A 24,895-nucleotide genomic window follows, 5' to 3' on the forward strand; every position below is an offset into this window, starting at 1 on the left:
TACCGGCTGCACCGGCATCCACTACTCAAAATATTGGCCAGCCCATCCATTATGACACAATATTGGATAGGCAAAAGACAAAATCCTATCATTTATTCTCTAATTCTCCAAAAGTTTTGAGTGCGGGTATCCCAGGTGATGCGATTACGTCATCATGTGAAATGTCATATGGTCACAGAAAGCATAAATCTATATTTAATCATGTTCGTTGACAATGATAGTGATATTTACGAGGGGCAGTCAGTATGTTTTAAGAGTTGACTCGTTACGTCATATGTGGATTGTTTTCATGGCATTTTTCAATGATTACATAAAAAGGCAGGGCCTTTTAAATTACAGCAAAGACATGTGTTTAAAATGTCCGAGAACAGCAAAAGTACAGGATGCATATGGCTAGTTTTTGGCGGGAATAAACACTAGGTCCTCAGTTTGCATTTGCTAAAATATGAGACTTGCCATTAAACTTTGGTGGATATGGGACGTCTGGAAACTTCAGCAACTTTAGGGCTTGAATGGAAGCAAAATTATTCTGCAAAAATGGCGAAAATGAAAAAGCAGTTATTACACATGACATTAATTATCTCCAAAATGAAACAGACTAAAATATAATGACTGGTCACGTGTGAGAGCTGGTACTCAGTGCGATGATACCTGGTGCAAATCAAACAATAATCTGCGCATGCGTAGGTAGGGTGACCGATACAACATGGTGGAAATGCACAAAAATGGCAAAATTCCATGTAAATAGGGCCTAAAATATTATAAAATGCTATGACAATTTTAATTTAAATATTCATATGAATTTTTATTGATGATCTCAACCTGAAATGTACAGAAAAGTTTTAAAAATAAATTTCTCATTCAAACGATGGCCTCTCTCTCTGTACCACTACTTTTTGTATAAATGTAACAATGGTAGAATAACAGTTATATTTTAATCACGGATTCAAAGATTTTCTAGGGAGACTCCCGTTTCAATGTTTAGAGATTAGTCAACAGAACTGGCAAAAAAAATTAAATTTCCACGTTTGCTATTTTTGGCAATATCAAGATTTATAGAGAAAGAAAAGCCTTGTTTTTGTCAAAAATAAGACATATTTGACCACGCATTTTAAATAAACTAAAACCTTTACAGCCCAACAAACATGGTTTAATGAACTTATGGTTTGTGTTCTATTACTGTTCCAAAAGGCAGCATTCTCCATTCTTTAATTCCTGAGAAAATATAAAAAATACAACAATACCTCATTTCAGCCTCTTATTTCCCGTAACAAAAACGACTCAATTTCATTAGGTGACTCTAGACCATTGATTTTATGCTAATGCTGTTACGTAATCATGTGTGTGATATAATTTTTGCATGTGTTGTTTGAAAGACAAAGGTACAGTGTTTATGTAATCATTGAGAAATGCCATGAAAACAATCCACATATGACGTCACGAGTCAACTCTTAAAACATACTGACTGCCCCTTGTAAGAGATGATATCAAAATTCGACCGGCGGTTGACCGCCACTTCCATCTGGTTCTGTCCGGTTTCTATTGTTCTAAACAATGGAACCCGGCCGGGCAAGTTATTATTTCACCCCTTATTAAGAGTGCTTATTAAGGGAGATTCCATTTCAGATCCATACACCCCTTATGGAAGACATAACCTTAATTTCCCACACAGGGGGTTGTCAATTTCAAATGGAGTCGCCCATTCAGGTAACCCCATTTGTAATTTACTCTACCTGTGTGGAAGATTAGGGTCATGTTTTCCATTGGAACCGCCCATTTTCTAATGCCCGGTCATATAATGTTTTTGTCATTCATACTGTAGTCAGAACAAAGAGTGCCTATAATAAGCATGCATTCTTAATTAATGTCAGTTATCAGAAGCAACATTAACACAATCTGACATCAGCTATCTTTTAGTAGATAGCAACATTAAAACAATCTGGTATCATTTAAATTATGTAGATAGCAACATTAACATGATCTGATATTAGCTATCTTCAGTAGATAGCGACATTAACACAATCACAACTAGATGAACAGATCCATGATAAAAGACCTCGTTTACAGGCGGTTCCGATCTGGGTAACGCCTGATTGTCGGCTACACTTGCCGTGTGTTGTAAAAATACCCCGACCAGCTATCTACGGCGACCCCCTTTGTTCACCAGGTCACTTGTGCCTGGCCGAAGTTTCGTCAGCATTATCTCCTAGATTTCAGCTGTTAATGCCTAGATATGCCCGACATAAAAAAATTCTGATATCAGCTATCTTCAGTAGATAGCAACATCGACACAATCTGATATCAGCTATATTTGGTAGATAACAACATTAACATGATCTGATATCAATTACCTTCAGTAGACAGCAACATTAATACAATCCGATCTGTGATATCTCTAGTAGATAGCAGCATTAACATGATCTGATATCAGCTATCTTCAGTAGATAGCAGCATCAAAACAAATCAAGATTCAATTCAAGAAACATTTATTTCACAACTTCAATAATACATGATATAATGACAAATGTCTAAATTAGTGAAACAATTGCATACAAAATTAATTAAGTCTGATCACATTAATATGATCTAACATCCGCTATCTTCAGTAGATAGCAACATTAAAACAATCTAACATCCGCTATCTTCAGTAGATAGCAACATTAAAACAATCTGACATCAGCTGTCTTTGGTCGATAGCAATATTAACACAATCTTATATCAGCTATCTTCAGTAGATAGCAACATTAAAACAATCTGACATCAGCTGTCTTTGGTCGATAGCAATATTAACACAATCTTATATTAGCTATCTTCAGTAGATAGCAACATAAAAACAATCTGATATTAGCTATCTTCAGTAGATAGCAACATAAAAACAATCAGATATTAGCTATCTTCAGTAGATAGCAACATTAACAATATCTGATATCTAAACTGAGCTCAAAAAGAAACTTATAATTTTTTTTACATCGCGTGAATCACAAGGTCATATCTTAAAATACTGTCAATCAAAATGAACCAAAATTACACACAGGATTACTTTAATACTCTACTCAAAACACATGTCAGTAACCAAGCAGTTGTCCAACTGACACAACAGCAAAATGCACTGTCATGGGACAGCTTCCTGGACTTCCTCCACTTTCACAGCCCAACATTTGGCACCCAGCACAAAAAATCTGTAAGAATGCACACAAGATCCTTGCACAGATGATAAAACGGTGCTGCTTTCTGCTTTTCATACAATTTTTTCATGAAACAGGGCTGGGCTGTGAATGTGTTCCAGGAAGCTGTTCCATGTCAGTGCATTTTGCTGTTGTGTCAGTTGGATAACTGCGTGGTTACTGACATGTGTTAAGAGTAGAGTATTAAAGTAAACCTGTGTGTAATTTTGGTAGAATTTGATAGACAGGATTTCAAGATATGACCTTGTGAAAAATTATAAGTTTCTTTTTGAGCTCAGTTTATTATCTTCAGTAGATAGCAACATTAGCATACTCTGATATCAGCTATCTTCACTAGATAGCATCATGAACATAATCTGATATCAGCTATCTTTGGTAGATATCAACATTTATATGCAATATTTAATATCCATGTATAGAGACAGATTGTTGGAACTGACTTTACCCTAAAATGCAAAATGTTATTTAATTTGAGCAAAGTTTTATTGTATATTGATTGATTGATTGATTGATTGATTGATTGATTGGTTGGTTGGTTGGTTGATTGATTGATTGATTGATTGATTGATTGATTGATTGATTGATTTTATTTGGTTCCCTATTTGGTTCCGTATAATAACTACAGTGATTTTTGTTAAGGAATAACTGCATGTTTCAAGCTGCCGTAGTTAAAAACAAAAATATTTTCTTTTTATTGATTATACATATTTTTTGTCACAAATATACAAATGTCAAGGAATTTTAACAAATAGCATAGCCTGTCCCTATTAGCTGTAAGTCTTGTTAGCCCTCTCCATGCAGCCGGGTGTCGACTGCAGATGCCAAGTTTCACATTTTCTATAAGAATAAAAAAATTACAGAATTGTACATTTTCATGACCATATTTGGAATAAGCATGAAAATTGCATTAAAATGAGTACAAACAAGCCTAGTATTGGTTCAGTGGTTCTTGAGATAGCTCTTTATATTTTGACAAAATCTCTCAAAACTTGGACTTTTTATGTTGAAGCGTATGGCTATCACGCAGAGCATTGTAAGTGATTTGTTCATCAGAAAATTGCTGGACAAGTTTTACAAGCACAGAGAAGATATCTTACCCTTCCCAGAATCCTTTGTAACATAATACATCCCTCATTTCATCAAATGACACTCCCATTACTTTGTACAGGTTTCCTTTTTTTTTTTTTTCATTTTGAGAATAGACTGGCTGAACATGGGTTGCTAGTCAAGAAATAATCATATATTGCAAGATCTGGATGTGCTCTGTTCACTGAGGTACATTTTGTCGAGGGCATGGTGGCTCAGTGGATACGGCCTTGGACTCATAATCTGAGAGCTTGCTAGACGTGCGTGAGTTCGAGTCCTCGTCCCGCAACCATGTTGTGTCCTTGGGCAAGGCGCTTTGCCTCGCTTGCCTCACCCCACCCAGGTGCAATGGGAAGCTGTTAGGGGTAGTCACAGTCGTTGTACTGATGAACCCTGCACCATTTGTAGGCTGTGCAAACGTGGTTCCGATTATTCTAATGACGGTGGAATAAATGTAAAGCGCTTTGAGGCTGTTTACGGCATAAAGCGCTATATAAATATCTACATTTATTTATTTTATTTTTTTGTCACTATCAACCCATGTGGCACAAGATAGCAAATCAGTACAGAAAACTGAAATGGAAGAAATGCATCATGGGAAGTGTAAAATATCTTCTCTGCTACAAGCAGTAGTACAAGAATACATTATCTGCAATAGCTGCCCTATAGAGTTTTGACAATTTCTGCATTCTAATATTGTACACACTCTAAATATTTGACACGGGCAGCTATATTGCAGATGGGGCAATCTTTGCACAAACCCTTTAAATTATCCAGGTGTTTGAAATGTCAAGGTAAATAAATGTGATAAAAGTAGATCTTGATAATCTCATTTGATAGCTAAATGTGGCATCTTTCTTATATTAGAATACAGTGACAATGGCAGTGAAAAATAATGCACTCCAGGGACAAAAAAAACACAACAACAATCCCATCCTGTTCTATTCTAGGGGGGGGGGCAGATCTTACAAGTAGTGTCGGTCTGTCAGACTTTTTTTGTTATCAGCAAATGATTCTGAAAATCACCAAAATCTGTGTCTGATTCACCAAAATCCCTGAATTCGCTCGCACGTTTTTCAGTTAAATTAAGTCTAAATGTTTTTCAGTCAAATTAAGTGTAAAGTTCACCCCAAACAGCTGATTTTACATACAGTTTATACAGCAATTTTAGTCACTTGCTCACTCTACTTTAGGTTAGGCATAAAATGGTGTCAGACTTTTTTTTTCTTTTTTAGCAAATTACTCTAAATATCACCAAAAGCCAACCAATCCCAGGCAACGGGCCGACCCTAAGTTTTTGGCATCGTATGCCACTCAAGCAATTTTTTAATGCTGTAGCTAGATTTTAGAGCCTCGGTGGATGAGAAGAAACATGATTACTGTGAGAATAAAAATGTTCCCGCATCACTTTTCATGTTCCAAGTAGCTATACAATGAAAATAACAATGTTGATGCTGATTTTTGCTGAATTTAAATCCCTGCCAAAAGATTCCACATCTTCAAAGTAATTATAAATGCACTAGACAGGTGCATTGTAAGGCTAAAAAAGAAGGTCTGTGAAGCCATTCTGTCGCATAGCCTTGTGATCAGGGCCTTTTTTATATGGCTTTTATTAATTAATTATTTATAAGTTGTCGCTGGCACTAATTAGTGGCAAAACACAAGAAAACGTGAGCTAAATACACACACACATACACATTTAGTTTGTTTTTCTAAAAAAGAAAAAAACAAAAACATAGCACATATGTGACATGATCAAGGGAAATGAGTCGGATGTCGCTAATATTGTGTCTGGGATATTGGCAAAAAAAGTGTTCAAATTCTTTGGTTTTATATACAGCCATTGATAAATTGCTCATAACTCGGTAACCAGATGCCCGATTTTGATGGGGTTTGCATCAAAATGTAGCATTTGTAAACTGCCAGAAAATGATGTAAAAAACTTCAAATTGAAAATTGCCGACATGTGACTCATTCCCCTTGTTCATGTCACACATACCTTTTTTTTGCAAAACGTGTGAGAGACAAACCCTGTTTTTGGAGAAGAATTGTGGATATGAACTTCTTGCATGACCGTTTCATGTCTCTGCGTTTATTAAATTCCTGTGCAAATAATAGCTCTGAGGAAGCAAATACACATTTCTACCTGACATGATATTCAATGTTTAACATCAGAATGGAAATGTCACATCCTAGTAATAGCAAACATTCTTACCCCTCCATGGTGAAGAAGATTAAACTGTTACTTAAAGCATGAAATTTGCTCACAGGTCTGAGAAGTTTTGGAGTGTAAGCACTATTCCGTGTTCGATGCATGCCTAAAATGGGCAAAACTATTTGAAATTCATATCCCCTCTGTGGAAAATGCTGCTGTTAAAGTTTGTTCGCCATATAATTGGTGGAGGAAAAAATGAGACTCATCATAGCCTCGTGTATTGATATGGTATGCAGACTATGCACACAGTTGGGCGTAGCACTTGCGCTAGTTGTGATATGCGGGACTGGCGCACGCTTTTGTGAATTTTATGTGTGCGTACGTTGGGACTTATGTGCAGTATCAAAAACCGTATAAATTATCGCCTATTATAAGCCGAACAAACTTACACTTGTGTAAGTTTGCATAAACGTCTGGGAGCCCTTTAAACGTTTTAAAAAAATCGCCAAATGTGTAGATATAAATAAAAGCCTTATTCTTACCCTAGAATCTACCCCTGGAACTTGTTATAGTTTTACCTCATGAATCAAACTCTGATTTTATTGAATGTATTTTGCTTTTTCTCAGGTCTTATTATTGCAAGGACAGCATCAACAAAGTCGGCGCCCTCTGACACCTTAATGCGTGGTGTGCGAATGACTGTGGAAATGGTGGAGCGTGATTCAGATGGCTATTGTGGTAGCGATGTGGATCCCGAGGATGGGCTTCAGCAGATGAACCAGGAGGATGAAAGGATGCAGGAGGATGAAGGGATGCAGGAGGCGGAGGAGGGATTTTTGGCAGTTTGTGAAGCGGAAGATGAATTCCCCGAAGATGTCTTGCAAAGGTAAGCTGGGTTAGGGTGGGGTTAAAGTATCACTTTTGCATATCAAAGTGACACTTTGTATTGGGCAAAGTGTCACTTTTAAAATGTGACCCGTTCAAGTCACATTTTTGACATTTCATGATTTGAATACAAAATGTAAGCACCAAATGATAAGCTTTAAAATGATACCCAAAATTATATACATAGCATCAATTCTTTTCAAGATATGGATAATTTTGTAAATGATACCTTTGTATTCTTGCCAAATTGCTATTCTTAGTAATGTGCTAATTAGTTTCCTGCTTTACACAGGATTGAATAGGGATTATCATAGTTCAATTGTTAATTATTGATTAAATAAACCTCTTTTTAATTTAACAAGTACTTCAAAGGATTTGAAAGTCCTCTTAGTCCACAGTCAAATACTAAGTACCATGAAATTAAGAATTCCAAAATTTGATTTTTTTTTATGGGAATGTCATCTTTGAAGGTCTATAACTGAAAAACATACTTGGCGACTTGTTCCGGGTTTTGTTGGAGCTGGTCACAAATGGGACCTTTGTCCATTTGAATGTTTGTAACTTTGCTTCTACAGGTCGCATTGGATTCAATACAGTGGCATAACGTGCAGGATTTACCCACATGGGGTTTAGTTTTAAAATTGTAATTTTTTCCAAGTGTTTGGATACTTTCTATGCGTAGTATATTTGATGTACCAGTAGGAGATTTTCAATTCAAATCATTCAAATTGTAGCCATATGTGTTCGAACTGACAAACACAGCTGCCGTATAATGGAATAAATGAATGTGGAATACAAATATATCACTAGGATCCACAACATTCTCATCCATCAAGACACAGTTCTTTAACCCCAATACATTTGTACATTCATTTAATGACCTTTGAAAATTTGGGTACAAAAACTCATACTCTCAACTTGAGGTTAAATTTTGCACTACGAGTGTTTAATTGAGGTTATTGAACTATGTCATTGGGATGAGGCTATTGCGGTCCATGTGTATATGGCATCTTTCTTTTTACAGTCTATGATGGCATACTTCTTGTTACTCATGAAGGTCTATAACCTGTGTATCATTGGCAAATGTCCCTTTTGCTGTGTGGAAATGTTTTCTTTTCGATGGAGTTTTATTTTTGGATTGTGAATAGAGCTGTACAAACACCCTTAGGTTGTTGGGGAAACACGACTGGATTTCTCAATCTAATCCTACCTAACATTGACCCCAAATACTGTCGTAGCAACTCAGTTTTCATTCTAAAATAATGTATCATATGTTTAATGTATTCTAGCTAGATATTCCAGCGGCGTACCAGGCGAAATTTCCAAGTTGGGCACAAAATCTTTTTCATTTTGTGAATAATGAAAACGATGCTTTTGCCAGATGGTCACAGGAACACTCCGAAGGGTCTGTAGTTAATAAAGGCTTAAAGTTAGGGTTTAGGGCATTTTAGATTAGGATTAGGGTTAGGGTTCGGTAAGGGTTAGGGTTCATGTTAGCATTTTTCTGACTGCAAGGGGGAACTCCCCTCATGCACCCCCCAGTGTCGTAATTTTTTTTCAAGTTTCAGCCCCCCCCATGTTGAAAATCTTCCTAAGCCAATGCTATATAGTAAGCTAGTAACATACACTAATATATGATGGTACCGCTATGCGGTCCACCAAAAAGTGTATCATTATATGTTTAAAGTATTCTAGCTTAAGCTAACGAAAAAGTTTTTACACTGATGCGTTCTCAGAATTACTTTAACAGGACAAATGTGTGGAAAAAGTATAGGTATTTTTTGATCATGTTGAATGAAGATGATTCTGATCAGTGTTGTGTATTGAACCAACCCCTAAAACGAGGATGCTAACATCAAGAAATACTCCAGATCATTTCCTGTGATTGGATATTTTCCTGGGGATATTTTACATTTGTTGAAATTTGATATGTATTGTGAACTTGGCACTGACACATATATGTGTACTCACAGACAAAGTTGGTTACAATTTTATAGATGAATACATTGATATCGAAAGGTTGGTAGGGGTTGAAATGTGATACTACTATTTAACTGGAAATTTCCGCTGGGGTTTATTTTTGTGCTTTTTGCTGTTAAACAGACAACTGCGAATTTAACCCCCCGCAAAAATATTTGTGACCCATAGCCTTCAATATATGTAGCTGTTTCTAACCGTGAATAAAAGAAAGCACAAACTGTTTAGAATAGTTAAACTCGCGAAAAATAAATCCTGCGAAAATAATCTGTTGTACAATAAGATGACTGTGGGTATGAATGAGATGTGATATCAAGATGGGGCAAAATCTATTACAAAAAGAAACCATGCAAACCCCTGTAGGACCATGAGGACTGGGGCAATGGGATCTGTTGGATACACTGACACTGACATGTTGAAATGATGACTATGGCATCAGGGGCGGGGGGGGGGGGTGTTTATATCTGCACTCATCAGTTGATCTTTGTGGATGTTAGTTTAGACTTTCCTGGTTTGGTTAACAATTATGTGGGATTTTAGTATGACTGTTATTTCCTTCCTCTTCCTGGCTTCCTATTTAATAGGCCAATAACAAAAACGTCTGCTCGTCTTTTCCCAATCGACCTTAAGGCCGCATAAAATTGATTTTTTTTTCTTGTCCAGAGGATTTTCATGAATTGATGAAGGAGAGAGGAATGCATTTTTTCCTTCAATGTAAAATTAGCATTGTTAGTAGTTTTCGGTCCTTGCAACTTTGCTTGAGGAAAACAAGGAGGCCCTTTTTCCCTTTATTATTTCAAATGTGAGATTCTGAGTGATAAACCCCTACAGTATTACGAAAAGACTTCAGTGACCCTTGTTCTCTAATAAACTTATTTGCATTGATAAAATTTCCGTAAAGCATTCCAAAGTCTTAAATTGTTTGAAAATCTAAAGATGAAAAAGAGAATCCCAGAAATTAGTTTGGATGTATGAGACCCCAAAAATTAAGGCTTAATCGTCCTAATGTACAAAAGGAAAGTAGGCCTACAGAAAAAGTGAATTTTTTTTCAGAATTTTTAACATCCTGTAAAGTTTCAAACAGTTTCTTTACAATCCTTTACTGTTTATAAACATAAACATGGATGATACAGTAGTATCTCCCAAATCACATCTATTTAGGCATTGCTTGGCTGCAAAATGAATTAAAAAAAAGTGACTGACTGGCCCTGTGTTCCAGAGGGGTTGAAAGGATGATAACAACAACAACAACAACAACGATAACAACAACAACAACAAAAAACACCACATTTTGGCCATATCTTGATGTACTTTGAATAATTATGTTATTATGCTGCAAAACTAAGGACAGGGACACATTTGAGTCAAGGCTGGACTCATCTTTGATAGTCACACTGACTCAAGATTTTATTGACTCATTTAACTGGGTCATTTTTTACATAGCTTGACTCACCCATGTGAGTCAAGGCTGGACTCATCTATGTTAGTCACACTGACTCTATGTCTAAAATGACCCAGTTAAATGAGTCAGTAAAACGTTTTATTGACTCACTTAACTGGGTCATTTTAGACAGGGCTGGACCCATGTTTATGAGTCACTGTGACTCGCATTTGGTTTTCAGTGATATAAATAGAATCAAATCTTGAGTTGCAATGATTTAAATGTACGCTGCAGCGTAAATATTTAGACAATTGCTACAAATGAGATGTCAAAATGCGCAGAAATAAATTCTGCTTCCAACGCATTTTACAGATTTGTAATACAATCGCCCGTTTTTGAATAATGGCCGTTATTTAAGGGGGGTTAGTTACTTTTTTTGACATGTTTAAAATAGACTTGGTGGTTTATTGAAGCATTAATAATAATTATTATTAATAATGCTTGATTAAACCATCACCAATAAACCACCAAGTCTATTTTAAATATAAATCTACTGATATGTACTTGAAGTGTATGTAGCTGGGAGGAAAAGCCTAAGACCATTTGAAAATTTGACCGTTCGTATTGAAGATACCATTTTTCCATAATAATAATTATTATTAATGATGCTTGAATAAACCACCACCAATATTTTAAATATAAATCTACTGATATGTACTTGAAGTGTATGTAGCTGGGAGGAAAAGCCAATGACCATTTGAAACGACAGCCGAGAACCGCCAAATACGGGTAACCGCCTAGTAATAATTATTATTAATGATGCTTGAATAAACCACCACCAATATTTTAAATATAAATCTACTGATATGTACTTGAAGTGTATGTAGCTGGGAGGAAAAGCCAATGAACATTTGAAAATTTGACCTTTCGTATTGAAGATACCATTTTTCCATAATGATAATTATTATTAATGATGCTTGAATAAACCACCACCAATATTTTAAATATAAATCTACTGATATGTACTTGAAGTGTATGTAGCTGGGAGGAAAAGCCAATGAACATTTGAAAATTTGACCGATCAAAGCCAAATACCATTTTTCCATAATGATAATTATTATTAATGATGCTTGAATAAACCACCACCAATATTTTAAATATAAATCTACTGATATGTACTTGAAGTGTATGTAGCTGGGAGGAAAAGCCAAAGACCATTTGAAAATGTTGACCTTTCGTATTGAAGATACCATTTTTCCATGAAAAAGGAAGCCCTACCAGGGCCTGCCTGGTTATCAAATTAATCAGTGGTAAGGTTATCTCTGAATTGACAGGTGCTAATTGATGTTTAATGTTATTGCATCAATTAGCACCTGTCAAAATCTGAGATAACCTTGTCACTGATTAATTTGATAACCAGGCAGGTTTGGTTCACCCCAGAAGAACTGCTCTAGCGGGGTTTTCTCTTAAATTTGTATGCAGGTGGCAAAGTGCCCGATTTCTGAGTGATTTTGAGTTATTGGCAAAGATATGGATTTCTGAATGTGGTCCATTTAATAAGTTGTCATTTTAGCTCATATTTCAAAAACTGTATGACTACATTATGGTGTTAAATGCACCTTTTCAAAATACTCTTATTTCATTTTATTTCATTCGGCTGCAAAGCAGGCGACTTTAAAGTTTCTCCATGGACTGATATGGTCCCGGGATATGGTAATCCTAAAATAATTATTGGCTCAAATCAAAGATTATAGAAGTCCTTCTATAATCTGTGCTCAAATTATTGTGCAGAAAAGGCTAGTGTTGATTTATCATTAAAACTGTGTATATCCATAACCAGGGCAGGGTTTCACTGTTGAAATCATAAAGAACGGCAGAAGTGGACATTTTTGTGTTCGTTTATTTTTGCTGCTTTTGCACACCTCCATGCTAGCGCAAAATTCAAAATGCGCAAATATGTTTATTTTGTGCGTAGATATATATAGGGATATCGGATGCTCAAAATCACAAATTTAAAAAAACAAATGGAATGGTTCGAAGTCTGCAAATCACACAAAAAAATGGTCGCAAAAATTTCAACTTTTACAGTATCAGGAAGACTATTGCGGAAATGAAAGCAGGGACACCAGGAAACTATGGCCTAAACCAGAATCACGACTTGCACCCCCTGAAGGTGATCTGTCATCCTAGTACGAGGTGTCTTTGTCTGCAGTGATGCTGTTCCTCTCAATATAAAGAAGTAATACACACCATAGTAACACTAGGATCCACAACATTCTCATATATCAGGGCACAGTTATTTAACCCCAATACATTTGTAAATTCATTGCATGACCTTTGAATATTTGGGTACTCAAACTCATACTCTGCAACTTGAGGTCAAATTCTGCACTAGGATTGTTATATTGAGGTTATTGAACTATGCCATTGGGTTGAGGCCATTGTGGTCCATAGTGAAAGATTCCATCATAGGAAGTCATAACAGGTCGCTTTGTATGTGTTGATCTTCTTCATATCTTGTCATAAAACTGGAGATATAAATCAAGTTGTTAGCAGGAAGGTGCCATCTGCTATAGCTGCCAGATGGCATCTATGTACAAAATTGAATGCAGATACTGTCAAGTGTCTATAGGGCAGCTATTGCTTTTAAGGTGTTTTTGTACTAATCCCAAGAAATGTTCACGTTTATGATTGGCAGTGTTCCTGAGGCCATATGGCTGTCAATTAGCATGGCAAGTTGAGAAAATGGCAGAAGAATTTGAGAAAAAGTTTATAAAATATGGTAAGAATTTTTATTTTTGTGGCTCATGGACCAATTTTGGGGGAAAATTACCAAATTGGCCGATAGTGCGGAAAATCATTGATGATTGGTATAGCTAATGACACAAAATGGTTTCTGCATTATAAAGCAGATTTGCTCAAAATACATAACGGCTAGACTACTAGGCCAAAAAAAAGGGTTTGTCTCAAAGCTCACAAGTGGTTTGAAAACATGTGCGAAATGCGATTATTTTTTTATTCCCGACTTTTTTTATGGTATTTTGAGAAAAACAGTCTGATTTTTTTTTTTTTTAAATAAAAAAAAATTCCGCACTTTTAAATCGCGCAATTTTACAAATGCGCGCACAAGCTTTGAGACAAACCTTTTTTTTGGCCTTACGCAGATTTGTAATGGACCCAGACTTGAAATGAGTGTTTTATGTCGAGACTCAACTTTTCAATAAATGGATTGGCTCCACTCAGATTTGCTAATTTTCACCATATAGAAATTATACAGTGACTTGAGTGACTTGACTCAATAAATTGCTAGAAATGACTTGACTCAACCATGAAATGACTCAACTCTATGTAAATTACAATTATTGTAACTTTTCAAACGATGAATTGACTCCATCAGATTTTCTAATTTCCGCCATAAAGATTATACAGTGACTTGACTCAATAAATTGCTTGAAATGACTGGAAGTATGAAATAACTTGAACTCTACGTGAATAAAATCTCTAATGAACCTCATTCTAAATTTAAAAGAAAATTAAACTAGTTGGAAAAGTTATGGATGTTTGGAAAACATGCATGGCATATTAAACACCAATATTTACAAGTTGGATCCTTGCTCCTCCTCCTCCTCCTCCTCTCCCTCCTCTTTCTCCCCCTCCCCCTCCTCCTCCTCTTCCCCCTCCTCCTCCTTCTCCCCCTCCTCATCTTCCTCCTCCTCCTCATCTTCCTCCTCCTCCTCTTCCTCCCTCCTCCTCTCCTCCTCCTCCTCCTCCTCCTCCTCTTCCTCCTCTCCTCCTCCTCCTCCTCCTCCTCTCCTCCTCCTCCTCCTCCTCCTCATCCTCCTCCTCCTCCTCATCCTCATCCTCCTCCTCCTCCTCCTCATCCACCTCATCATCATCATCATCATCATCATCATCATCATCACCATCCTCCTCCTCCTCCTCCTCATCACCTCCATCCTCCTCCTCCTCCTCCTCATCATCATCATCATCATCATCATCATCATCATCATCATCATCATCATCATTCCCATATATTTCTTGTTATTTCAAGCATACTCAATGTCAATGCCTCTGTCTCCTCCAATAAATGTAAAATTCATCAAATAAAGAATCCTCTGGCAGTCTGAATGAGATACCCTCTGATTTTGAGTGCTTAAAAAGCTACTAGATAGCTGTTTTGACATGAGTAAGGCTATTCCAGTTGAAATCCATACACCCCCTGTGGAAGACATGACCTTAATCTCCCACACAGGGGGTGTAGATTTCAAATGAAGTCACCCATTCAGTTTACCCTGATTGAAATTCACACTCCCTGTGTAGAAGGTCATGTTTTCCATAGGGGGTGTATGGATTTCAACAGGAATAGCTGTTGCCCTTGAGACTTGCATTTTGCATTCAAGTGGTATTAAAAGCAAAGAGGAGACTAGACTTTATTACCGACTGAGACTTGAATGAGCAGTGTCTGAACCATTCCTATGCGAAAAAGGCATGGTTGAACTATGGTTAACCATGGTCAACCATGGTTCAACCATGGGTTTTGACCATGGTCAAACCATGGTCAACCATGCTTTGAAAAAATGGCACCACGGCCAGAGACCATGGTCAACCATGGTTAACCTTTTGACCATGGTCTATCTAAAGTGACCATGGTCAACCATGGTTAAAACTTAGCATGTTTGACCATGGTTGAACCATTGTCAACCATAGTTCAACAACCAGGGTTTTGACCATGGTCAACCATGTTTTTGACCATGGTCAACCATGTTTTGACCATGGTCAACCATGTTTTTGACCATGGTCAACCATGTTTTTGACCATGGTCAACCATGTTTTTGACCATGGTCAACCATGGTCAACCATGTTTTTGAAAAATGGCACTATGGCCAGAGACCATGGTCAACCATGGTCTATCTAAAGTGACCATGGTCAACCATGGTCAAAAATTATGGGGTAAATATTTAACAGAATAAACTGCATAATCATATTATTTAGATTTATTCCGTTAAAAATCTTATTTTAACTTATCAAATTACTAGTTTTTATATTCTATGGTGTCAAATATTTATTCACAACGTTGTAAATATGCATTAAATACGATTAATAACAACAGAGGGCGCTTTCTCATTCACTACCCAGAGTCAACCATGGTCAGGTGAGGTGATGACCATGGCTGACAATGCTCAGCCATGCTAAAGCATGGTCGACCATGGTATACTTAAAAGTGACCATGGTCAACCATGGTCAGGTGAGGTGATGACCATGGCTGACCATGCTCAGCCATGCTAAAGCATGGTTGACCATGGTATACTTGAAGTAACCATGGTCAACCATGGTCAGGTGAGGTGATGACCATGGCTGACCATGCTCACACATGCTAAAGCATGGTTGACCATGGTATACTTGAAGTGACCATGGTCAGGTGAGGTGATGACCATGGCTGACCATGCTCACCCATGCTAAAGCATGATTGACCATGGTATACTTGAAGTGACCATGGTCAACCATGGTCAAGTGAGGTGATGAACATGGCTGACCATGCTCACCCATGATAAAGCATGGTTGACCATGGTATACTTAAAAGTGACCATGGTCAACCATGGTCAAGTGAGGTGAAGACCATGGCTGACCATGCTCGGCCATGCTAAAGCATGGTCGACCATGGTATACCATGGTGACCATGGCAACCATGGTTGACCATGGTCAAGCCACCATGGCTGATCATCGCTGACCATAGTTAACCATGGTCAACCATGTTTTGACCATGGTTGACCATGGTTGACCATGCTAGCACGGTTGACATTTCGCCTAGGTAGCATGCTTAGGGACTGTGGTAAAGATTAAGAAAGCCAAACAAAATAAGAAATTTTGTTTTTAAAATGTGAATAAATGTGGGTATAATTGAATCTCATAAATAAGACATAAATGGTCGTTAAGATAATTGAGTCTCAAGTTGAGAAAATTGAATGTCAGACTTTTCCTTTCATCAGGATTATAGCATCAGTTTTGAAAGCCAACTTTGGTAAAATTGATATGTTAATTTTTTTAAAATAATTAAAAATTCAGACGCATCAATATCACAGCAACTGATATGTCTATCTCAGTAGATATATATTTGCGGATGCATCAAGATATTTAATATAGATATCATCTTGATCATGGTGGCACAGGCTCTCATTCATGATCAGAGGATTGGGGGTTTTAGCCCTAGCTGCGCCAGAGCTGTACCCACTGGGTCGGCAGCCATAGCCGACCCACCTTTTAAGGCAATTCTTGTGTTTTTCTTCAAAATATGAAGCAAATTTAGCTGCATCCCATGTTTTGGCCATTTTCCCATCGTGGTAGTATTATTCATACCAATCATGTATTGCGTTGCTCTACTTGAATTTGTTCGGTGTATAGAATGCGGTGTGAAGACCCATTGTCCACTGTAATGTCAAGTACCTGTTCAAAAAAATTCACAATCTTGTGTTCATCTCCAAACCCATTCACACCTCTTCCTCTTCCTCGTCTGTGCCACCTTATTACTCCAGCTTTATTGAAACGTCCTTTTATCCATTTATTGCTTGTTGATATTGAATTTGCCTGGCATTTGCCAAATCAGTGTCCCAAATAAAAAAATGCACATTCAAATCGCCACACATTGATTGGTTAAAGCCATTATTGTAACATTTCCATAAAAAAACAGATTAGTAGTATTTCTTTTCCATAAAATGTTATCTTTTACTGTCAGATGTGTCACCTTTTAATTTTGAGCCGAGAGTCTAAGCAAAGAAAATTGGAATTTACTACCAGCGCCGATGTCGCCAATGCATATCACTCTGACGGTCGTGCAACGGTACGATCCTTTGATGCGTGTGTGACTGTCTCGTATGCCATGTACGTACTGTGTTATGAACATCGGGTACGTGTTCGACTAATATTTCCATCGTAATAATAAAACAACGGTTCCAGCGCTTTATTCAAAATCTCAGATTTTAACTAAATTACTACAGCACCTGAAGTCTTGATTTTTGCAGGGTATGTTAGTCTAATAAAGTACAGTACAATCGTGTGAAAATTAGAATTTTGAAAAATATTGAGGCGTCCTCCTCAGCAAATGTTACAATGTGGCTTTAAATAATGTTTTGATGATCAGTGTTTTTTTCGTTAATGTCCACCTGAAAAGGTGTTTTCAGGTAAATTTTAATATTCTGAGATTTTAAATATCCACAACATTTTACCTGTTATTAGTTTGATGGTAACATGGGCTATTCCATTTAAAATCCTGACTCCCTCTGTGGAAGATTTAGGAAATATCTTCCACAGGGGGAATATGAATTTCAAATGGAATGAACACACAAGGCAGGTCCATTTCATACACCCTCTGAACTTGAATCTTTCACAGAAGGAAGGTGAGTTTCAAAGAGAGTTTGTTAATGTGTTAATTCCATTTGAAATTTATACTCCCCCTGTGGAAAATATATCTAAAATCTTTGACAGGGGGAATGTAGACTTTTAATAGATTAGCCCATTGAGTTAAAGAGGCTCAAAACTGCTCAGACACAAAACCCCTGCAAGTGACATTAATGGTAAATGCAATAATGGTAAATCCCAGCACCTGAAGTCAAAGTGGGTCATGAAAATACATTGAATGTGAAATATCCATGTAAAGGCAGGTGAATTTGATTGCTTGGAGGCTCGTTGTGAACCAGAGACCTATGTACATGTAGACAGACAATTATGGTTTACATGGCTCCAGGCAGCTTGAACTAATGCAGGTGCTGTTGTGGAAGCTAGACATGTTAAACAGGGGTGGAGGGGGAGGGGGCACTCAACATTGAAGTGATGGTATGTGCCTGTCATTAGGCCACCCAATCATAGGCTAGGAACTGGGGGTGGGGGCTTAAAGGGACTCAGCCCCCTCAATCATTTTCGTCTGGGGGATCAGCCCCTGATAATGTCAGATGAATTTAAAAAATGTGACAGATACTGGGAAAAATTGGCATATTTTTCATATTTTTCGCAAAATTTCCTGACAACAAGAGGCCGACCCCCCCTCAGGCACCCCCAGGATGGGGTCACCAAAATGTTTATTTGGTCAGCCCCTCCATTGTTGACAATCTTCTTAAGCCAATGCCAATGACAGTCTTTTTTTTCTAAAGTTATAAATTATGGCTTTATCAATATCTTCCACAACTGGAGTGAGTATGTCAAATAGAAGTTAACCAATTGTATATTCTATTTGAAAACCATACTCCTTAGGCCAAAAAAAAAAAGGTTTGTTTGTCCATAAAGGCTTATGAAACAGTTGGGTTGGTAGGTCGGATTTTTTTTTACTTACAGATATTGCACTTGAAACTGACAATTTGAAGACTGGTAAATAAGTCAAAACACACAGCACTTTACTGGTTTAACTCTTGAGATGGTTCTGCATGTTATACTGTTCATTTTCTTTACATTTTCTTTCTTTAAATTTATACTAACCACTGTTTTACTAGCACAATCAATGAAAAAAAAAAAAAAAAAGACACGGTCGGGACCAGGATACACGGTCGGTCAGACGTGGACAAACAAACAATTTTCTTTTTTGCCTTATGTGGAAGACTTTGGCTAAATCCCCCACAGGGGGAGTGTAGATTTCTAATGGAATAGTCCAATAGTGGTTCTCCTTCAAGCTGCAAAGGAAGTGAATCAGATAAGCAGCAATATAAAATACAATCCAACATGGTGAGATAGCAATACCCATTCATCATTATCATCAAAGACAGATCAAAACTCCTCAATATCATCCCCAAAGGTTCAGAGGAAAACTCAAAAACACCTACACACAAACCTACATGTCAACTGCTCTGAGTGAGTGCCAGAAGTGTGGGACAAGTGCAATAGTTGCCCTGTGAACATTTGGCAATTTACAAACAGTATATTGTACTCGTCTACACATGGCGGCTACACATGGCAGCTATTGTACTTACCCACTTCTGGCACTGAGAAGTCAATGTAGATTCTTCCCCCGCACAATCACAACTCCATCATAACAGATTCTGTGTATCACAAAGGCTGTTGAATGGAAGTCCAATTTCAATGCAATTTTTATTCTAGTGCAATGTATTAAATTGGAAAGAATTTGAAATGAAAAAATATCAAAATCAAATTGTTTGTTTGACTAAAATGTGAGTTTGCCTGATTATTTCATAGGTACTGCAATATGCTGTGTGGTTACACACTTCAATGGTAATTAATTGATTTTTAATATACTGATTTCAAAACTTAAAAGAACAACAGCATTGATAAAGTATATATCATGCTGTCTACTGAAGATAGTTCTGAGATACATTTTCCATAGATATGCATGCTAGCTGCTAATCGGATATAAAAATGGTGAAAATTTCATCATTTTCCAGTGGAAAAGTTTGCCATAGGGCCTATATTTAATTTCTTTCATATAGGTAGGTACCATGGTTAGTTTCACATGTGCTACCCATAGTATGTATGAAGTGGATTTGGGGGTAATTAGCATGAATGCACATCTGTAGAAGATATACCATAGGCAGAACTATCTTCAGTAGACAGCAAGAGACTTTGAAGTAACATTGAGTAACATTAACCATATACAGAGCATTAATTATCAAATATTTTTGTTAATTTTGTTACTAATCACATTAATATAACCAGAGGAAACCCTGAAGAGCAAGTGCCAAATCATTTCATTTTAATTCAGATGATTAGTGCAGATTATATCTCAATTTGAAATGAGCCTTGCAGACAAAATGATTCCTTTTTATTTTCTTCATATTTTACTTAAAAGTTGTCAGCTTGGGTTTGGCAAGGAATGAACAGAGGTGAATACTTTACTTTAATACTTAATAACACATGTATCGTAGGATCAAAGAGGCTAGTGCCAGTGGAGAAAACAAAAACAGACAAACAAAATGGTGGCCTACATGGTATATCACATCATACAAAAAATCCTTAGTATTAGTACTTTTACTATCAATCGTTTACATACATCCAGCAGTTTACTTACATGTCACTAGGATCCACAACATGCTCATCTGCATGTCAGGACACAGTTCTTTAACCCCAATACTTTGCACATTCATTGAATGACCTTTGACAATTTGAGTACAAAAACTCATACTCTGCAACTTGAGGTCAAATTTTGCACCATGATTGTTTAATTGAGGTTATTGAACTATGGCATTAGGATGAGGCCATTGTGGTTCATAGTGTGTATGTTAGTATGCAAGAGCTCACTAAGCGCACACATAAAACACATTCTGAGAGAATATCACTACTTAAAGATTTTCTCTCACACAAAATAAAATGGGCACTTCAGTTGAAATCCATACACCCCTATAATGGAAGACATGACCTTAATCTCCCACACAAGGAGAGTAGATTTCAAATAGAGTCACCCATTTAGGTAACCCCATTTAAATTTCACACTCCCTGTGTGGAAGATTAAGGTCATGTCTTCCATAGCAAGTGAGGAAGTGTATGGATTTTAACTGGAATAGCCCAATTGCTTTGGGTATTTGAGAATCGGCCTGTAGCATTGCGCATAGACTGTTCAAAGTTTTCAATTCGAATTTTGAGAAATCCGAGAAAAAAGTAAATTCAGAACCTTATGTTTGCGTCCTACATTGGCATAGCACTAGTTGATTCAGATGCAGGCTAAGGCCTCTTACTGATTATGGGCTGTTCCAGGTAAAATCCATACACCCTGTATAGAAGACATGACCTTAATCTCCCACACAGGGAGTGTGAACTTCAAATGGGCTTACCTAAATGAGTGACTCCATTTGAAATCTGCATCCCCTGTATGGGAGATTAAGGTCATGTCTTCCATAGGGGGTGTATGGATTTCAACTGGAATAGCCCAATGCAGTGAACATTAAGCAGGTGTGAAAACTTCGGTTAAAAATCAGCATTTTTTCATCTTTACAACTAGAATTTGCATGAAAGAAAATAAATATTGCTTAGTATGAACATATGGGTAGTGTTTTGGATTCATCCATTGATTTATTCATTTACTGCTTGCTTGCTTGCTTGGTTGATTGATTTATATTGCTTACTTGATTGATTGATTACAAATCATGACATGATTCTCAAACTGCTATATACTTTGAAGGTATCCTTTGTGAATCTTAATGGACTGTTTGTTTGTTTTGTGCATAACAGAATAGTCGACTGCTGATCCCTCGGATAACGCTTTTTCGATGGGGAATGAAAGAGAAGCGTGTTCCGACGGATCTGCACTCGACCGGCCTGTATTGTAGGAAATGCAAGTCACTCCATGATCAAAGAAGGACCCTGGTTGTGATTTTAACAGTACTGGACTCAGGACTCTGATGTCCTGTACAGGGTGTCCCAAAAAAAAGAGGCCCCTCATTGCGTCCTCTTTTTCTCCTATTTCTGAAAAGTTGATCAAATATATTTTGGTATGTAAAGAAACCTTGAGTCGTTAGCTTTAATAAACCAAAACAATTATATCAATCGGCTCACAACTTTCGAAGATATGCTCTTTTAAAGAAATGTACCTGTTTTTCACACTGTCCACGGAGAAGGTTTGGCTACTCTAAAGATTGAAAAGGAGTACACATACCATGCAGGAATATCAAACATTCCTCAATGATAACTTTATAAAATAACTTTATTTACGGAATGGGCTTTACCGGTGGGTTTATTGGCTATGGATTTTGTTAAGGGGGTACTACACCCCTGCCCAATTTTGTGCCTGTTTTTGCATTTTTCTCAAAAATTATAAGCATTTGTGACAAGTAAGATATGTATATTACAGGGGCAAGGACTGCAACTACTGCACTGGAAATTTTATTTCAGCACAGACAACAGTTGTGGAGTTACAGTCAAAAATGAGGGAAAACCAATATTTGATCAATAAATCAATAACTACTTGCCTTGAGTTGGTGAATTTTCAGTGCAGTAGTTGTAGTCCTTGCCCCTATAATATACATATCTTACTTGTCACCAATGAGCTATATTTTTTGAGAAAAACGCAAAAATAGGCACAAAATTGGCCAGGGGTGTAGTACCCCCTTAATAGTGTCATTAATTTGTGGGTAAAATAGATGCTGAATGGGACTTCTTTTGCTTTACTTGCAATTACTTATTTAGAGGTTAATAACTGCGCATCGGTTATTTGGAGGCATTGTGAAAATCTAAACATTTTGCCTTTGGAACCGAGGAATATCCCGAGGGCGTAGCCCCGAGGGATATTCCGAGGTCCGACAGATCACCGATGCAAAGTTATTAACCTCAGTCATAACCGTCACTTTGATCTTTTAACTTTACAAAATAACACAAAATTTTCCTCAAAAGTTTGTAAAAATAAACAATTCTTACATCTTCCCTTTCCCAAAATCGATCAGGCTAAAACAAAAGCGACCAATAACAAAAGTGCGTATCAGAATCTGTGCAAATATGGTAGCGCGCAATCCAGATACGGCAACCAGTGCGAGCGCAATTTATTTGACACACAATACGGCGCACGCAGAGAAGTCAATTGTGTGCGACATTGGAACAATTACGCATTTTGCGGTCAATTGTGAGATATTAATGACCTCGATTTGCGTTCGCGTTTTCACAAATAATAAAATATGATTGGATCGCACGCATCGCGTTTATTAATGAGGTTATGAATTTTTCTTGGTTATTTATGCCTTTTTGTTTTATTATGTTTTTTACTTTCTTACTTTGTTGTTTCTTGCTTTCTTTTTTTTAATTTACAACATAAGTCATTTCTCTTTTTAGGATAAAAGGTAGCCCTAAAAGGCTGTTTGGTTTGTCTTTGGTTCTTCTGAAGTGAGTTTACTGTGCTGCTCTGCCCTCTACCTGGTTGCCTCCTTGGCGAATACAGGTTTCAGCCCTGGTCCTCATTGCATCAATTGCGTTGCGTACCATCTTTGTGCGCCGGATACTTACGAATGCATTCAGTAATACGTTTGCGAAGATCTTGGATTTTGTCACAAAGGAAAAAAATCAAGTGGTGTGAGGTCTGGTGATCGTGCAGGCCACTCCACATCATGAGCCATCCCAACCACTCTGTTTGCTATCCACTATTCACAGAGTGGAAAACGGGTACTTTTATTCAAAAGGGCATATCTTCAAAAGTTGTGAGCTGATTGAAATAATTGTTTTGGTTTATTAAAACTAACGATTAAAGGTTTCTTTACATACCAAAATATATTTCATCAACTTTTCAGAAATAGGAGAAAAAGAGGGTGCAATGAGGGGCCTCTTTTTTTGGGACACCCTGTATGATGATTTGAGATTTTCAACATCAAATTTGGTGGCGATAATATATTCAACATCAAATATACGATAGCAAATACTTCACCATACTTCATTGTACTTCATCAACAAGAATTTGTTAGAAGATAAAGTGACATTAACCCTAACCCCCTCAGGGCTTTTTCGCGACGGGAAGGGAAAGAAGGAAGGAATAAAGAGAGAAAACAAAGAAAGAAGTTGTTTGCTCTGGGTGGGATTCGAACCTGAGACCCCTCGCATGCCAAGCACTGGGTCGGCGACACCTTGCCACAGGTCTTGGGCTTCGCTGGCCAGCGAAGGCGATTGCGTCATCACACCATGTGGGATGCACGCACGAACAATGCATATCAAGTAGTATTTTGTAGTACTTGGTCCTGTTAGGGTTTTAAGAACATAGAAAATAACCAATACTTGTTGACAGAATTTTACATCAAATAAAGAAAATGTTTTTAAAGGTCTTATGCTATCGAAGCAGGCAATCAAAATGCACACATTTTATTCCCATCAGCGAGTAAAGAAATTGGCTGAAATGGTTATAGCCAGTGTATATTTGTATTTTCTATTAAGAAGTCAGAGAGGTTAATGCATTATGGTCACACATCTTGCTGTAATTGTAACCGATATCATCAAATAGAAAGCATCACACTAACCTATATCAAAATTATCACAACTCAATCCCTACATAGTTGCCAGAGATGCTCATTTTATGTCGGCTATACATGAGGCCCTGCACGCAGGATTTTTTTTTTGGGGGGTGCTGATTTTGAAAAAGTGGACTTTTTCAAAAGGGAGGGGGGGTGATTGTGTGAAAACTGGACTTTTCCCAAAAATTTGGACCTTTTTGACCAAAAACAGTAAAAAACTGATTTTTTTTGCTGCTGCGCTCATAAATTCTTACATTTTGGGACTTTTTATATACTTTTGCAAATTTGGAGAGGTGAGGTCGCATTCCCGCCC

The 24,895-nt window shown here is 37.2% G+C and overlaps 1 protein-coding gene across 2 annotated transcripts in view; it reads left to right on the forward strand.

Annotated features, from left to right (window-relative positions):
- LOC140157500 (pleckstrin homology domain-containing family G member 5-like) overlaps positions 1-24,895 on the forward strand; it is a 239,306-nt gene that overhangs the window by 66,002 nt on the left and 148,409 nt on the right. For both annotated transcript variants that reach the window (XM_072180711.1, XM_072180712.1), the window contains exon 3: positions 7,054-7,312. In XM_072180711.1, the coding sequence (XP_072036812.1) occupies positions 7,054-7,312 (259 nt within the window). The remainder of the gene's footprint in view (positions 1-7,053; positions 7,313-24,895) is intronic.

This window comes from Amphiura filiformis, chromosome 7, assembly GCF_039555335.1.
Source record: "Amphiura filiformis chromosome 7, Afil_fr2py, whole genome shotgun sequence".
Lineage (NCBI taxonomy): Eukaryota > Metazoa > Echinodermata > Ophiuroidea > Amphilepidida > Amphiuridae > Amphiura > Amphiura filiformis.